This window comes from Epinephelus moara, chromosome 3 (assembly GCF_006386435.1).
Source record: "Epinephelus moara isolate mb chromosome 3, YSFRI_EMoa_1.0, whole genome shotgun sequence".
Lineage (NCBI taxonomy): Eukaryota > Metazoa > Chordata > Actinopteri > Perciformes > Serranidae > Epinephelus > Epinephelus moara.
Window position 1 is genome coordinate 17,665,732 of NC_065508.1, and position 19,226 is coordinate 17,684,957.

General features: G+C 39.4%; 1 protein-coding gene across 5 annotated transcripts in view; it reads left to right on the forward strand.

Moving 5' to 3' along the window:
- Window positions 1-19,226, forward strand: part of LOC126388064 (disks large homolog 4) — an 89,048-nt gene that overhangs the window by 51,654 nt on the left and 18,168 nt on the right. For 3 of the 5 annotated variants that reach the window (XM_050040958.1, XM_050040954.1, XM_050040955.1), the window contains exons 3-6: window positions 4,957-5,013; window positions 14,133-14,186; window positions 15,093-15,143; window positions 16,408-16,532. In XM_050040958.1, coding sequence (XP_049896915.1) covers window positions 4,957-5,013; window positions 14,133-14,186; window positions 15,093-15,143; window positions 16,408-16,532 — 287 coding nt within the window. The remainder of the gene's footprint in view (window positions 1-4,956; window positions 5,014-14,132; window positions 14,187-15,092; window positions 15,144-16,407; window positions 16,533-19,226) is intronic. The other 2 variants (XM_050040956.1, XM_050040957.1) reach the window with 1 other exon arrangement.

Genomic DNA, 19,226 nt, shown 5'->3' on the forward strand with positions numbered 1-19,226 from the left:
CGAAACTAGAGCCCAAAGTGTGGAGAAGAGGGACCGGGAAAAGCGGCGGACCTCCGGGGAAGCCTGCTCCGTTCTCCCCGCAGTTAGGGACCGTTCGCCACGGTACTGCTGCTGGGCAGGGTGGAAATAAGTCCTGCAGAGTTACAGAGGACCTGGAGAATGTTTTAGGATAGTCTTAACATTATATAAGATAATCATATTACAAAGATAATATAAGATAATAACATTAAAGACAAAATGAAATTGCAATACATTTTCAAAACTTGATGATTTTACCTTTCTGTACATTTTGTATACAAATTCATTTCAATTTCAATTTACAATGTTCAAAATTTTCTCTCTCCCCCCACATAGTTTCCCAAAATCCTGTGGGAAACACTGCTGTATCTTTTTTTTTTGTCATTTTGTAATGATTGACTGTGTATTAATTTGACCACAAGTCGTGTTGTTCGATTAAAATATTTGCATTTGTTGCATGTTTTTAATATTTTGTGAGTGTTTAAGTATTCTGCAAACAAAATGTGTCATGTTAGTGACTTTCAGTTCAGGCCTGTGTCTGAAGTGTTTTGAAAATGTGTTCAAGGAAACAAGAAAACTGTAATTACTGCTTTATGTCTGTGCCATTTTTGACACCTTACAGTTATAGTAGGTGCTCAACTCAAACTGCACTCTGTCTGCACCTGCACTTTTTACACTTTGATGTAAAAATACTGTAAAAAAGAAATTTCTAAGAAAGTATTCTTCATTTATTTTATTACAGTCACTATTCATCTTTACATGCCCTTGGCCTCTTTGCTCCATGCTTGCAAATAGCAACACAGACGTGGTATCTTTTACAGATGGATAAGTACTTACTGCTGATTGAAGAGTTGTGCGCAGGAGTTTCACACAGGTGCATTAGAGATTCATTATTATGCAAGCAGTTTCTATCAGCTGTGAATTAATGTTTTCCTTTGGTTTTAACACAGTTACAGAGTTTTGGGTCTCTCTGTGAGATCTGTGTTAGCTGTTTTGAAAAGGGTGTGAAAAACGTGTGAAACTAATGAAAAAGTGTTAACACATTTGCAAGAGAAGACTCCTGCTGCCAAGAAGGTGATGATGAAGATCAAGTGGATTTCATTAAAAGTGTCTTAGCACTCAAGAAAAACTGTAATGTGACACAGAGAAACACCAAATGCAAACTAAGCTTGAATATCAATAACAGTGAACAGTGATCTGTAAGAATCTAGTGTGGTTAGTTTCTCTCTACCTTGCTGTCTTTATACCACAAAAGCACCTCTGTCTAGAGGAATGTGTGGTTTAAAACTAGGCCGCAAAAATGTTTTCTTCACATCATCGTCCCTCCAGATATAATAGCTTCAGGTAATACTTTTGTGTTAAAAACGCTGGTTTTATAAGCCTAAATCATAGTCCCAAGTCCCATCCCTCCTAACAGACACTTTGGAGATTACCTCCATTTGCAAAAATGAAATTGTGGCTCTCAGTATGTCCACAGATAATACTGAATCAAAACTTTAGAGTGAGAGACAAAACGGCCTTATAAAACATTATGTGTTGGGGAAAATTTACTGAAATTAAAATGACAGCAATAAATTGTTATTAAGACACCTACGCTGCAGGAAAATTCCATCTTGAGAATATTCTTCACATGAAAGGCAGCATGTTGATGTTGTTCATGATGTTTTGGGAACCAGGATTGGCCCTATTTCTATTTCTGGAATACTGCCATTATTTATGAAGTCTTGTGTTTCTCTTCAGGGAGAAGTGAATGCACTGTGAAGTATAAAGGTCTTGGCTCTCTGAGTTCTGAGTGAATTGTTTGCATCACTGTATGTCAGTGGTCTGCATCCTCGAATAGGTGTATAGAAAATACAGATATATAAAAGTAACTCCATCCCAGGCTGATGGACGACTGTGGACAGACACTGCTGGAGCCATTTTGTTTTTTACCCACTCAGCCTCATGTCAGTGATTATGAGCTTAGTGTGTATTATAGGTCATGTTGAGGGTCATACAAGTAGTGACATTTTATGCCTGATGATGAGTTATATACCCATAAGTGTGACAGAATCTGAGGATAACAAGATGAAGATAATGACGGTTGCTTTTTGCTATCTGTTGTTTATGATTTTGAAGATAGGGCTGATGATGATGACGGTGATGGCTGGTTTATCTGCACTTTGTGTCACCCCTTGCACTAGTATTGCTCCCTGACACTGTGTCATGATGACCTCATGGTGGCTCAGTCTTGACATTTTGGTTGTGTGACCCTGTTCATTACCCTGTGATATGATGAGATCAGTGGACCCTGGCCTGAATCAATCCCATTCCCCCATGTTTTACTCTCACAATTCTCATTACTTGTATCCTTTTTCTTCCCCTGTCCCTGCTAGTCTGGATGCTGGCTGCAGAAATCTTAAAGGGACAGTTCACCCAAAAATCAAAAATACATTTTTGTCTTCTTTCCTGTCGCGCTATTTATCAATCTAGATTATTCTTCTGTGAGTTGCCAAGTGTTGGAGATCTCAGCTGTAGAAATGTCTGCCTTCTCCCCAGTATAATGGAACTAGATGGAACTAGGCTTGTGGTGATTTAAGTGCTAAAAAAATACATTTGAAAAACTCAACAGCAATGTCTCTTTCCAGAAATCAAGACCCGCTTACTCAAGATAATCCACAGACCTTGTTGTGAGCAGTTTCATGTAGGAACTATTTTCTCTCTAGCGAAACTACACCCACCAACAGTATCACTGCGCAGAAGGCACGCATGTACACATAGACGAGGGGCTCATGCTCTTGACAGCACAAGATGAAAACATTAACTTAGCTGTCATTTTATTTAGCTCAGTGGTGCTAGGTGAGCTAGCAGTAGATGCACGCTTGCTTCTGCACATGATGCGGTTGGCAGGTGTATTTCAGTAGAAAGAAAATAGTTCCTACGTGAAACTGCTCACAACAAGGTCTCTGGATTATCTTGAGTAACTGGGTCATTGCTGTTGAATTTGTCAAATGCACTCTTTTGGGCGCTTTGAGCACCACAAGCCGAGTGCCAGCTAGTTCCATTACATTGAAGAGAAGGCAGGCATCTCTTTTGACCAATATCTCCAACACTCTGCAACTCACACCAAAACAATCTAGTCTGATAAACAGCACTACAGGTAAGAGGAAAATATGTAGGCTACATTTGATTTTGAGATTAACTGTCCTTTTAAGGATGATGACTTGTAAGCACAAGGTTGCCTGTTTGAATCTATTCACCTGCAAGACAAGTCTTCATGGGGGTAGTGTGATTAAATAAATTAGTGTTAGTTAAATGCAATGCTCTTTGCTACTGTAAAAAATTTAGCTGGTGTGCCATTGAGCAAGGCAAACAGTCCAGTGGACTTCCATTAATGGCTCCAGTGGAGCCATTAATGGAAGCCCTTGTCTATATTGAGAAGGAGAGGTGCACATACAGTACAGTATCTGTAAATATCAGGATCAGCATGAATCCACCTCCCAGATAGTCCTACTTACATCAGCAAATACAGCTGTTTCCAACATTCATACTTTAATGACGTGCTATGCTGCAATATAAAACTTTTCCAGTGGGAGGAAAAGTGTCTCTTGACATGTGAAAATGCTGCACTGCTGCTGTTTGTAAAATTCATAGGCTCAGGGTGCATTGTTTAGAGTAGCAACCTAAGCTGTGCAGGGTAAAATCCATTATGCTTTAACAGGCGTAACGATCCCACTGTTCTTTAATGGTTAACCGAATCTGACTAAGCTGTTTTTTATTAGTCCGTCAATACGTTATCAATGACTGGACAAAGGGGGGGAGAGGTGCTATGTCATCAAGCATATGTTATGTTGTGTTTTTGTTGTTCTATTATCTGCTTCTTTTTTTTTTAATTTGTGGTTTCTATGTGACAGTCGGTGCATAATATCATCAGATTAATAAATAAAAGCAAGTGCCTCATTTGTGTAACTGTTGTGAAACAGTTTTAGTGATCTAAACATATTTAAATTCCTGTACAAAACCCTATAAGGCTGATACACGCTTTAAAAATGCACGCATACATAGTTTGTGTTTGTTTCCCCTGAGCCTCCGCTTTAAGAGAGGTTTTATGCAACACTACACCATATGCTTACATGGCACACTGCTGAAAGTTCCCACTGTGGCATGTATCATATTCAAAGCATATATGATACGCTTATTATAGATTTTAGTAATAATATACTTCAGTATCCATATTCATATTTGATATCTTTTGATATTTTGGTTCTTGTATCAGTTCTGGTGACTTGGTTTTGTTCAGCCTCTGCTGTGAACCCAGACGTGAATGTGTTTGAGTGTGTCTTATGTGAAGCAGAGTTGGTTCAGAAACGAGATGGTGCACTGTAGAGTCATTTCCTGTATCTGTATCACGTGGGTTTCACCACTGCCATGCCCCTTTAGGAGACTACCAGCAGCTCCTGAGTCTGTTCATTCAAAGATTGTTACACATTCTTTCACCCCATACTAAAATGGCATTTTTCAGACAGACGAATCAGAGGAAAATTAACTTTGTTCGGACCTGTCTGTCTCGGCAACACTCTCTCACAAGACCTGGCAACAGCTGATGTGATCTTGTATGTGGTTGATGTCAGGTATTAGGCTCGCAGATAAAAACAAGCATCAAAATAAGGCGCTAACCTTTGATTTGTAATGTACAATTGTGTTGTGTTGTTTTGAACCTGCTTTCATCCATCCTCATGACGTTCATGACACTTCAAAATGAGGTGAGGGGATGAGAGGAGAGGTGAACACGCCCACTGAGGAGATAGGAAGTGCATACCATTTCATACCATTGCTTATCAGCATCCTCTCTGATAAATGAAGGAGAGAAAAAAAAAACAAAGCGGTACCCACTGTTCTTCCCCTGTACCCATCCGCCATGCCCTGCACAATTACACTCTCCCTTCTGTTGTTTTGCAGCCTGTGTTGATGTCTACGGGACACACTCCAATGTACACCTCCGCTGTTTCCACACTGGTAAGAGCAACGCGACCCGAGCCGCTCCGTCACCCTGAAAGTTCCCGGTATCATCATCAGTCATCGTCATCAGTCTGATTTGTGTCTTCATCTCCTGTCTTTGCTGGATTTGGTGTCACTCAAAGTTTGGCTGTCTGATTGCAGACAGACAGCTGCCCTTCCCTTCCGTTCAACACCATTTTATCTGTACTGCCAGAGTATGAGGTCATCTGTTTTCTGATGGTATCAGTGTGTTCATACTCATTGTCATTCAAATCTCCTTTGTCAGGCAGATTTGTTCTGCTTGTACTCAATGACTATTTTTGGGTCTGAAATCACATGCCTGGAACTGAACAGTATTTAAATGTTGTGCTTCCATCACACTAATGTTGAATTCCTGTGTTACTATTTCTATTCCTATGTGAACACAACAAAAATATGCATTGTTGATCAGCGTAAGGAAGTGTACGAGTGGCGAATTTCCCTAGAATCAGGTTTCACAGGCTGGATTTTGCACACACACAAAACCTATCCTGAAATATGTAAATCAAGGAAAAGTCCCAGTGATGCTGAGACATGAGTACGGATGAAACTAATCCTGCTCATGTGTATCACTGTTAAAGCTTCAGTGGTACGTTAAAGGTGTCATAGAGCATGAGGCTCTGATAGACAGATAGATGCAATGCAGGATGGACTGAAACCTGTAGGTGTCAGTGTTAGACTGTGCAGAGTGACTTTCATAACCTTGAAAAGATGGCTATGCTGCTCTCTCTATAAAACATTTTTATGATCAGACAGGTTGCATTAGCCTCATGCGCCATGAATGGCTCAAAAGATCCTGTCTGTCTCACTAGGCAAAAAGTATAATACAGTGGCAGAGGAATTAACACTAAAGGGCCATTAGTCATTCCCTCCTACCTTAAGAAAACAACAAATTATCATTTATAATCATCGGAAAGTTGAATGAAAAAACAAAGTGCAAAAGCTGCTTAGAAAGTTACTTAAATAGAATAATTTTTAAAGGGAAAAGACAGGATCGTTGGAAGGAGTAGACTATAAAGTCTGGCTCTCAGTCTCCCTGTCTTCATTGAACAAGTAGTTACTCTTCTAACTATACATCATTTCCTGTCTTTGTCTGCTTGCGCCTGACCTTGAACATACCCCGTCTAATAGTGCCTGCTTGTAATTAAACTGTTTAACATATGGGGCATTCTGCACACCCTTCTTCATAGAGTCATCAGTGAGTAAAATGTGTTTGTGTACATTCCCTGAGACATACACTGAAGTACTTTATTCTTCATATGCATGAAATGAGTTTTCCACACTGGTTTAGTAAAGTATGTTCTGTCTTCGAGATGCAATGCAGTATGTGTGTGCAATCTGTGCATGTCTTTGCAGCCGGTGTAGTGCCCGTGTGCTTGTCATTGATGTGGTGTCGTCAGTCTGTCCCTTTATTGCTCTAATGGTGTGGGCTTTGCCAGTACCACTCCAGGCCCCATTGATTTATGGGTAGGATTGTCTCTGGAAGCACTGCAATGGTTTGGCAAAGTAAGAGGAGGTCTTTGGGTTATGTACATGATTTAGCGAAGAGGTGCTTTAGCTTCAAATGACATCTCTCTTTTTTTTAACTTAGGGCATAATGTAATTAGAAATGATTTTTTTTCCACACAGCACAGAACTTTTGATATCGATCTTTGCTCATAGTAATGGATCTTCCTAGCCTTCTTCTCTATGACTCTATAAGTCTGCGGCCTCTCTTTTATTATGGCGCTACATAAATTGTTGTGATGGGTGTTTTACTGCTGTGCATTGAAAGTTCATGTTTTATCAAACGGCAAACACAAGATTCAAATAAGTGCTTTTTCATAACACATTGTACACAATATACAGCATAAAAAGATTTCTGTACAAAGAGGCGAATCCATCATTTGCTCTCTTATCCTACAATAATAGAGTTAAGGAAGGGTTGTTTCTAAAAGCTAAGGGTAAGCTAATGAGCGCAGTCTTAAATCTTCAGTGTTGCACAAAGGGTATTTCCCTGCCTTTGCAGTGAATCCCACAGGCATCTAATTACTGAGCTAAGCTTGGCTGAATTCACTATTCAAGATAGCTTCAAACTTCACATATAGACATAAAAGACGGCATCCCTGAGTGTGTGTGACTCCGAGGAAGCAGGAAAAAAAATACCAAAATTACCCCAGAACTGAAAAACTAGAGAATGAATGGAATTTTAAAGACATAGATGGCAATGTCTTTAAAATTCCATTCATTCTCTACATTTTGGATGAGGTTCACTCACACGCTGACTACCCTGGAGGCTGCGCTGTAGCTGCTCTCCGTCTCTTTTCATATCACTCTACCTTTGGCTTTATTCACTGGCAGAGATCTGTCTCAAAAACAGTCTTAAGGAAACAGTTTTTCTTGAGCTGAAAACATTACACAACACATTTGCCATGTATCCTTCACCTGACGATGCGGAAGTGAGAACCAGCAGGCATAAAGTGCCTACTGAAGACCCCCACCGCCCAGTTTATGTTACACTCTGTCTCCTCTAATGAAAAAGGATGCATATCACTTTCTCCTCTCTATAACCACAGATCTGTTCCTATACATAATGCGTGTCACACAAATCCTCTTCAGACAAAACAGCCAACCCCACTAAGATGGGTTTAGCACTTTTCAAAAAAAAAAAAAGCAATGTTTTCAATGTAAAGAATCAATTACTGTTTTCTGTAGTGTTTCCCCAAGAGCTCCCCATTACACCCTCCCCTTTCTGCTCTGCACTCTTGTCTGGCTGGTATCTGGTTTCTATCTTCATTTTCTCCGTCCTCCTTTCTTTTCTTTAATAAATGTTTAAATATGTCCCTGCAGCTTCGGTGTAATTACAGTGCAGCAGCAGCTCAGGTCCTTTGGGAAGGAGAGGGGAGAGAGAGAAAGAGGAAGGGAGAAAAAAAATATGCATGCAAAAAGAGGAGGACAGAGCTGTTCATGCTGAATGGCGGAGTGAGACAGATAGAGAGGGCCTTGCAACTGGAAGGGTGAGAAAATTAGATAGGTATACGGAGGAATTTTATTTAACAAAATGAGAACGTCAGCTGACAGCTTGTCCTTCAGCATGTCCTTACATAAGTCTGCTCAGTGTGTGTGCCTTTGTGCCTTTGTGTGTGTGTGTGTGTGTGTGTGTGTGTGTGTGCGTATATATATTACACGCCTGTCAATCCATCTGTCTTTCAAACGAGAGAGCTCGAGCGAGCTGCGAAAAAAAGAATGTGGATTTAAATGGGAATTTTACTCTTCATTTTGTCAGTAGTTGTGTGATTTTGCAAGGATACATTCACCATTTAATAATTTATCTGAGGAATAAAAATATGGCAAGCATACATGTAGTTTCCTTTTCAAACATCCAGCCCTATTCTTTACCATAGGCTTTATATAAAGATGGACAGCATGACAGCTCCTTAAGAGTGAAGCCAAAACATCTCGATCACCACCTGGTGGCTGGCCGCAGTATAGGTCATAAGCCCCGCCCCCTTTGTGTCATTTTTGGTAGTTCTTATCACGCTGTTATTCATTTTCCTTTGGTTTTAATGAGTTATTTGATGCTATAGATAAAGGGTGTGATGTGATGATTGACAGCTGTGATTGACAAGTGGTTGAGTCGGGCAAGCGTATGGGTGGGAGCTCGATACCCCTCGATCACTACTGCGCAGACAGTGCCTTCAAGATGGCAGCGCCCATATCCAGGATATGCTGGCTTCATTTTTGTACAGCGCAAGGAAATGGAGACGAGTCGTCCATCTTTCTTTCAGTTAATGTTCATCACCTTCCTTCAAGTGTTTTGCCATCCATGGTGCTGAGTTCATTGGCAGCAGAAGGGCTAAAGGGCTTGAGCAGGACTGTGATGACAGTCCCTATGAAGGTCTCATTGATATTGCCTCAAATACTTTGATTTTGATGAGATGAGGAACATTTTTCTGCTTAAATCAAAGCAAAATTGCAGTAATCTGCATTTTAAAAACAGATTTGTTTTAGACAAATAGCTGGGAAATATTTGATTTCTGATCCTTACTAAAACTGAAAACAGAGCCAAAACAACACAGGGGACAAACTAAAATAATATGATGTCAAGCTAGATTTTTCCACCCTCGCTGCCAGCACTGTTTAGGTTTCACTACTCTGACTGACTGACTCTAGAACTGGGGCTTACAGGCCTCCAGCCCCCTCTCACTTCCAAGTGCTCCCTAGGACGAGCCAGGCCAGTTTGAGCTGCTTGTCCTTCTAAGTTCAGCCAAAGTATAATTCCTCCCCCTCTCACATCACCAGCCTCGACATTATACAGAGAGACAGCTAAGTAATTGCCATCAAACTTTCCTGCTCGCTCCTCTTTCCCTGAGCAGCGGGAAAGGGAGGGGTACAGTACAGTAGCAGCAGAAAATATGAACTGCATTCTCGCTGAGCACAGACCAGTAGCAGGGAGGCACCTCACCGCTATCGCAGTCCACTGCCACGGACGACTGGAGGGATCTGTTTGTGAATGCTCTTTTTTGTTACTCTGGATGGGTGATTTCTGAAGACAGGACGATTGTGTCTCAGATAGTAACGAGCCTCATCAGCGATGAGTAATTTTTATAACTCGAGCCTTGGGTTGGAGGATGTTATTGGGCTCCCTCAAATGAAGTCGCCAGCACCGACTCAGCAAGAGGAAGACACTAATTGGGCTGTGCTTTTTCTGCGCGTTTGTATTTAAAATTGTATAAAAGGTGTAGCCTGTGTCTGAAGCATGCTACCTTTGGTGTTATGTTTTAATTAGACTTAGTGGAAAGCCAAGCTGGAACTGCATGTGTTAAGTTAAAACTGAGGCAATGTGGATGCTCTGTGGTTTCTGATCAACTGTTATGGCAGGGCCTAGACTTAATGCCTCGCTTTGCAATAATGCTTTTGTGGTATTGGTGAAAGCTGACACTTCTAGAGCGAACTCTCGTAGCCACACACTTGGTGGGTGTGTATGTCCTTTCGGGAGGTGAGCAGGGTTTGCTCCTAGTTTCAGCCACGATTTACATTTCGGCACTGAAGCAAAATGTTCATGTCCGTGTGGTACGCCAAAAAGATGGGCTGCCGGTTCCTCAACAATGTGCGGAAAGCCAAGAAACATCGACATCGAAAGATGGTAGGCATGTTTTAAAGACTCTTTTTTTTACTACAGTATGCCTGCTGTACCTCGATATATTTGGGAAATCTTACTGAAAATGCGATGTTGCTAAGTGGCTCAGAGGTGGTGCTTGAAGAGTATGTTTGATTGTGTTATTATTATGGTACCAAGGTTTGCTTTTGTTGATCTGCACAGAAAGAAAACTCAAGGCTGTGGCTGCACTTAAGGCCCCTGATAGATATTTTAATCACAGTGAGCCCAAGTAATCAAATCTGGTAATACTAATCAAATCCTGCTCAGGCTGTGTGTGTGCATGTGTGTGTGTGTGTGTGTGGGTATACCTATTTCTGTCCTCCTCTAATGGTGTGAAGATGCTGTTTCATTCAATATCCCAGCAAACAGGGACTTGTAGGTCACCACCAACCCCAGAACCCACACACATATACCTAATGCCACCTTTTCCTGCACTCCACAGATATACTGTACGTGGGATTTGATGTGGAGCCAATAAGTGAGCAATGTGCATAATATGATTAAATTAACCTCTGTCATGTCCTGCACTAAAACCCACACACTGAAACAGCTAATTCACCAGCCGTCCAACCTGACACACAAAAAGAAAATCAGCCTTGCACGGCCCTAAGGTAAGGGTCAGTCTGGAGTATTTTTCTATACCTCTTTCTATCTTAAACAGAAGGCAGCACTTTGGATACACACTCAAATTGTGCAATACCCATAATGCATGCATGCTCATTGTTGCTCTCAAAAAACCCATTGTCTTTATCCAACACATGCCAATTTATAGTTTGACATTGCGTATTTCAACAAAGGTCATTATCGTGCTTATTGGCTGGATGGCTTTTATGTGTTAAAGGCTTTCCAGATACTGCAAGGTGTGCTGGATATGCAGCGTTAAAGCCTCTCTAATGCAACCTTTGGTTTGTATCCAGTGCAAGCTCACACGTGACATCATCCCCTCCGATGATGTTGAGGTATTCTTTGCACATTTAATCTCAGCGGCAAAGACAGCAGTTGGGTGTTTTAAATATCCTTAGGCTTAACTAAACAGGCTAATGTCGTTATTATTGGCGTTATTTTACCACATTCAAGTAAAACTGTCAATCAGACTGAAGCGACAAGAAGTGTGAGCGTGCAGAGAATGGGTCATGAGCCTCTGACAAACGCACATGTGCACAGAGCAGTGACGATTGATTAGATCACCTGAGAGTCTTATGATCACATATTCAGGAGGGAGTGTGTTCTGTAGCTACAACTTTAATAGAGGCTGAATCTTGTGGTTTCCAGTGCTAAATTATCAATACAAAGTCTATTTATTCAACTCTTATTGGAAAAAGAAATCGATTTAAACACACTGCTTCACTCTTTTGCTTCTCTGTTTCTTGCCTCAGCACAGTGCATGCTACAATATTGATATTCTTTTATTTAGGAAATGATTAAATCACATATATATGAAACACTGTAAAATCTGGGAATCAGTATAACAAAAAAATCTGGATGTCTTTGAATAATATGCATATTCTGGCGCTTATCTCGCTGCACATAAATCCATCATGAGGTAAAGGTCTGGGTGTGGATGGATTGGTGGTGCTGCCTGTACAGACATGGCAGAGGACGGGTTAGCTGAATAGGTGCTGTGCTAAAATATAGGTGGGCAAGAGCAGCCAAACACTGTAAATCCTAACAACCACGACATCGAACGACTTGACAGAGCAGAGAGAGCGAGAGAGGGCTCTGTCAAATCCCTGCAGGGAAACTGCCTGCACTGGGCTTAGATTTCTCTGCTGGCTATACTCATTATTTCTGTCTCCAGATAAGGATGAATTTGACGTAATGTTCAGCAGCACGGCCCGTTGGACACAGCTACACGGTGAGGCTATGCACAGGCAATGTTATAATCGAACAGTGTGCAGTTAAAGCAGGGCTCTGGCGTTGTGTCGGGGGGCTGGGGGACAGTTTTATGTCTTTACCTCATGTGCATGAGTATGTTCTTATAATGGCAGCTATATTTAGTATCATTCAACTTGATTAATAATGAGAAAATGGATCATAGGATGGTGGTGCTGTGTAAAGAACAGGCTTTTTACGGTACATTGTGAGATGTTATAGCAGGAAAATAAAAGGGGGTTTCAACAGATTGAGCATTATAACCTTCATGAAGGGAGGATTATTGCAGGACTGTTGCATTAGATTGCATTAGTTTTAGGTAAACTGGCAGCACGTATCACTGTAATAATCTATGCAAAAACTGAACGCTTCTTCTTTGAATTCCTATGACAACTTAAATCTCTCAGAGAGAGTAACAGACTGACTGAGTGGAAAAATAACTTCCCATTGCATCACTGGGTGCGAATGTGAAATCGTTTTTTTTTTTTTCTTAAAAGCTGAGAAAGTGTGTTAGGTTTGGTTGTGTGGTTGTTTGTGTGTGTCGGAGCTGTCAGGTCTGTGAAGGTCAGCAGGCTGATTTTATGCTGCTGTTTGCTGCTCTGTAAGCACTTCAGATGCACAGCATCTCTCTCCCATGCTAATCAGCGGGGTACAGAACAATGACAGAAATAAACACAGGAGTTTAGAGGGGGGAGTCAGTGTGTTCTCCAACGAGTACAGTACTTAATGGTGTATTTACATCTTCCAAAATCAGATACTTTGATTGTGAGACTAAATCCTTAAAAGGAGCATAAAAAAATGAGAATATATTATACAGAGATTAAAGGGACAGTTCACCCCAAAATAAAACAAACACAGTTTTCCTTTTACCTGTAGTGCTCTTCATGTATCTAGATTGTTTTGGTTTGAGTTGTTCCAATACAAATACCAGTATTGGAAATGCCAACAATAGTGCCTAAAATGTTGATCAGGTATCAGGAAGTGCACGAGTCTATGCACCAATCTGATACGATAAGGTCAGTATACAGGTGATGAAAAAACTTTTTACCACAGTGGCATCAGATTGGTATTCGGTGCCATCTGATGCTTAAATTTAGGTAGTGGAATCTGTATTGGGGAGGACAAAATGGCATCAGTGCAACTCTAATTATGTTGTGGGTTGCCGAGTGTGCATTTAACGTTACAGCACAGCCGAGAAGAACGGCGTTAATGCTAACACCTCGCACTGTCATGATCAAGAGCCTCTTGTCCATGATAAAATGCAAGCTTCCCTCTGCTTGGTGATACAGTTGGCAATACAGTTGGGTAGAAAGAAAGGTCACAACAAGGTCTGTGGATTATCTTGAGTAAGGAGGTGATGATTTCTGGAAAAAAGACATTGCTGTTGAGTTTTTCAAATGTATTTTAATTTACTTATTTAGGTATTTTTCTGGCGCTTTGAGCACCACAAAGGAGGGCAGACACCTCTATGGATGATATCTCCAACATTCAGAAACTCACACCAAAACAATCTAGACTGATAAATAGCACTACAGTTAAGAGGTAAAATATGTATTTTTGATTTTGGGGTGAACGGTCTCTCTAAAAGGAGAGGAATTAGATCATGTGTAAAGGTTAACTATTACTTTTTAAGCTAACAGAGAAGAGTCCCAGCAGTTAGACCCAAACCACATCAATGCCAGAAATCCCATCCTCTCATTGACTTGCTGTCTTCAGAGGTTTGTTCTGAAATAAATAGTGGGCAGGAGGCAGATGTCCACGTCCACAGTATTCGATAACAAAAGCTATAATTCAATCAAGATAAACCAAAGACCAAGAGTTTGGAGAATCCATGGGGCCAAGCATAAATTATTACTGTGTCCATCATGGGTGTGTAATAACAAATGCTCTCAAGCAGTGCTCTCGATCCTTTCGAGTGACAACCATAGTAGAATGAGGATGGTGTTATCTCAGCTAAGAGCTAAAATGGCCATCAGTCTTGGCTGTGACTGTAGGTTTCAGGGATATAGAGCCCATCCAGGAGCTGCCTCATCTTTGAGTTTCTGCCATTACTTCTTAATAATGTGTCTTCTTTCTCCGCCTCCAGGGAAATACTCCTCCAGTGGTTGTGAACACTGACACACTCGATGGCTCCCCATATGTAAGGATTATGTTTTATCTTCCCTTTATTGTATTGTTATGTTAGGCTCAACTTAACTGCCTTCATATTCAGTCTGTGTTATCAGTAACTCCATTCCTTTCCCAGCATCCAGGTAGAGGTCTTTGTTTTGTTTTAATCTGAATGATAAAAGTAATTAATTTGTCCCATTTTTAATTAAAAGTAGGCTTCTTTCTTTGATATACATTAGACTGAGCAGAAACATTACTCAATTTGATTCAAAGTTCTTTAATAATGTCTTTTCGAAAATGAAAGCAGTGAAATACCTTCAACATATTGTCATGAATTGTGAGGGATTAGAGAACGAGACTTCATAGAGAAAAGCTTCCCACCACAGACCAGTATTTTTTTGCACCACTACAGCACTAAGAAAAGTTGTTTTCTAGGTCAGACACAAAAACAGTGAAGTCTGAAGTTCTTTAAATTCCCTCTTCCTCTGGGACTTGCTTAATTGCAGAGGTAAAGCTGATGTGTAGCTGAGTTGTTCAGCCAGAAGGCAAATTAGACTAAAAGAATAGTGATGCTATTTTCAACCAGGTACCACACTGGTCCACACATACAGTACGTCAAAGAGGAGCCGAACGGTTCTGGATCACATTAGGTGGACAGAACTTCTGTTTAATAGGTGCTATAATTAGATTTTAGTGCTGATGATGCTGAGTTCAGGAGCTGACGGGAAATCCCCCAAGCAGGACTTCCGAGTTAGTTGATTAATAGCAACATATGATGATCGAGCCCAGAGGTAATGCTGAATCAACAATAGCTCACTTTAGGAATTTAACTGTAATTTTCGCTCATACTATTTAGGGCAAACTTGTATGATTGTTTATATAACTGTAACATTTACTTTACTTTAAAATACTATAAACTAACATCCTGTTCTGACAGGTGAATGGAACAGAAGGGGAAATCGAATATGAAGAGATCACACTGGAGAGAGTAAGTATGAGAAATGAATCTTTTAAACTTGATTTAAGATGTATTTATATGCAGTAGACATGGAATAAGAATAGTCTCAATAACCATATATAACCATCTCCAATCTTTAGAGCCACAATCAAAGAGGAACAAAAGATCCTGCAAGTCATTCTGATGAGAAAATTTCCCAGAATAATGAGTCAGTATCTCATTATTAGAATAATGACATAGAATATTAAATAATGAGAATCTTTCTCAAAATATTAACATATTTATCTCAAAATAATGACACAGTATGTCAAAATAATGAGAAGCTCTCTCAAAATTATGACTTGATATAAGGTGTATCATTATGAGATACTATTTAATTATTATGAGATACTATTTCATTATTATGATACTAAGTCATTGTTATGAGATGCTTAGTCATTATTATGAGATACTAAGTCATTATTATGAGATACTACTTCATTATTATGAGATACTAAGTCATTATTATGAGATACTACTTCATTATTATGAGATACTAAGTCATCATTATGAGATACTATTTAATTATTATGAGATACTATTTAATTATTATGAGATACTAAGTCATTATTATGAGATACTATTTAATTATTATGAGATACTAAGTCATCATTATGAGATACTATTTAATTATTATGAGATACTAAGTCATTATTATGAGATACTATTTAATTATTATGAGATACTGAGTCATTATTATGAGGTACTATTTAATTATTATGAGATACTCTTTCATTATTATGAGATACTAAGTCATTATTATATGATACTAAGTCATTATTATGAGATACTATTTCATTATTATGAGATATTTCATTATTTTGCAATATTATATCATTATATATAAAACAAAGATTTAGTATCTCAATATATTGAGATACTAAATCTTTATTTTGTGATACTATGTCATTATTTTGAGATATTAATTTATTATTTTGAGATATTCATTATTTTGTAATACAAATTCATTATTTTGAGATACTATGTCATTATTTTAAAGTATTATGTCATTATTTTGCAATAATATTTTATTTTTTGTGATATTATTTCATCATTTTGAAAATACCACATCATTATTTTGAGATACTAAGTCTTTATTTTGAGTTACTTTGTCATTATTTCAAGAAAGTTTCTCATTTTAATGACTTACAGAATCTTTTTGTTGAAGTTGTTCATCAACCTGGCAGAAATGGGTTTCCATACAATACCCCTGATGTGAATAACAATGCGCTTCTGTTCATATTTACTACTTCAGGGTAACTCAGGCCTGGGCTTCAGCATAGCAGGAGGAACAGACAACCCTCACGTGGGCGACGACCCCAGCATCTTCATCACCAAAATCATACCTGGAGGAGCTGCGGCTCAGGATGGACGGCTGAGGTAAAACCACACACATCTAAGCTACAATAAACACAAAGCCAGCCTTGGTGCATTCATGTTCCCACATTCCAGAAACATGAAATCCAACAATCAAAAACGCCCATGGGCCCATTAGTCCGACCCGGGTTTCAGATAAAAGGAATGCTGCTATGCTGCCCGCAGTTACCCTGCCTTTTGTCTCCACCTTCCCGAACATTTTCTTTTGAATTCACTGATTCAGACAGCCAGTCATTTTTCTACCAGCAAACACAATTAGAGAAGTGAAACAGCAAAAGTACCTCACCTCTTCAGTTTAAGTCCAAAGTAATGTACCACAGATCTACCGCCTATTGACTGTCCAGACCGTTCAGCATCAACGTTACATCAGAGAAGACCTGCCTGTTTAATTCAAGATCTGAAAACCACAATCCAACAAATATCCTCTACTATTTTTGTAGGTTTTCAACAATTTTCTTTACTTTTACTGTTGTATTTGGTCTACAAACAACAGACTTTCTCATGTTGCTTTATTGTTTTTTTGGGATGCTCAAAAGAGTCTTATACATGTATACATAGCACTTATGTATGTTAAAAGAGATGCTATTTTAAGCACATGATATAGCATGGTAAGAAAATAGCAATACACAGCAACTCCAATAAATAAACCATGTACAGAGGCATCCTTCTCTTTACAGTTGACCTATAAATGTCCATCTGAAATGACTTCAGAGGGTAAAGCAGACCTGGAGAGAACGATTTGCCTGAATGCAATGGGGTTTTTTTTTTACTTGGCCTTTACTGACTGCTATGAGCAACATATGTCAAATATCTTAAGGGAAAATACTTTAAGCCTTACTGCTTTTATAGTAGCTTAAAAATGAAATTCCTTGAAGACCTTACAAAACCTGCAATTTGTGGGTCTAAGATTTATGTTGCTTTCAGATGGTTTGAATTCTCTATTTGATTATTTAAAAACAAAAACATCCAGTGATGTTTTGTACAATACGTACATGTTGTTTACAGTTTAGTAGAAGTAGCATGTAAATCCCTCTGAGCACACAGCTACAGAGAACATTAGAGGACGCTCTATGGTGGAGTTGTCAGAATTTTCAGCATTAAAAAATGTGTTGCTGTACGATAAAAATGTGCTCTTCTTTACATGCAAAAATATATATAATATTGCCTAATAAACAGTACACAGCTCACACTTTGTCAGTGTAAAATCCTTTAAATGAAGATGTCAGCAGCCATCGGTTCCCTTTGGAGTTGACTTTAGCGATGCATCTCACTCCAGTCAGGAGACTTAATTGAAAGTGAGGCTTAAGAGTAATTAAATTAATTTATTTGACATTGTGGGCACAGTAGTAAAAGTTGAAGAAATATGTGAGGAGTCTTTAGTGATTAGACCCCATCGCGGTGTCATCGTTTCAAGGGGGTAGTGATGCCATGAGCTGTAAAGGAATAGTCCCATAATGGAGTCTAGATACTGGTGTTGGTGGTGAAGGGGTGAGGAGCAATGGCTGGAAATCTGCATGGATGTGATGTGGAGCTGGACATCTGATGGTGGTGGCTGTGATGAAAACTGTAGGGGAATGAGGTGAAGGAGATTTGACACTGAAGTGACAGCAGCAGAGAAAGGAACAGTTTTAAAGTTTGACATCACTGTGGTGATTGGCTCACAGGGGTTGTGGCAAATCTGATTAGTTGAACTCAAAGTAAGCTTTAAGAAGATTTAGTGGCATGTAGTTCAAATGTCTCCTGATTAGAATTCCTTCAGTTTTTATTGTGCAGCAGGTTTTTACAGGGAGCTGTATTATCTTCAGAGGTCTCTTCCTCTCCAAAACAAACAGACACTGTGATTTAGACCGCTAAGAACACCAAATAAAGCTGTTTCACTTAAAAAAACATATGTGTTTTTCCAATGCCGCTCATCCCAGAGGGGCTTCTAACTATGGTGGCTGATGAGTCAAGCACAAATGGCCCTGTCTAGAGCCAGTGTTTGGTTTGTCCGTTCTTGGCTACTGTAGAAACATGGTGGTGCAACATGGTGATCTCCGTAGGCCAGAACTCGCTCACTATGTAGATATAAACGGCTCATTCTAAGGTAACAAAAACACAATTCTTATTTTAAAGTGATTATAAACTAAAAAAAAAAACTTACTGTACATATTATATTCCATGTCTGCCAATATATCCCCCTTAACCCAACACAGTGGACCTTTAAGAGTGAACGCCTTCAGTCAGCTCAGAAGTGGGAGAGGAAAGAAAAAGAGAGAAAGAGAAGGAGAGAGAGAGAGAATGTAAATAAATAGAGCAGGCATGAAGATAGTCCTCCTGATTGAACTTTCGCTAAGCTTAATTTGTTAAACCTCTGGCAGCCCTCAAGAATTATTTCAGTCTTACAAAATTTTACACCCTATAATTTTCATGGCCGTGAAAATCAATTTTAAACACATGAATGGAATAGTGATAAGTAGAGTTTTTAGGCCCTTGGAGGAAGAATGTGTTCATCTGAAAATAGCTACTTCATCAAAATCTTCTTGCCTGAAAATCGGCTTCCCTTCCGCACACAGGCTGTCACTTGCACTTCACGTATCAACTCCTCATGATTTTCAGGAATGCAAAGAGAAAACTAAACTGCAGCTAACGCTTGTGCTAGATCAATAGTAGAAGAGTTTCTGCCCTCGTTAATATTGGATACTTAGAATTGGGGGG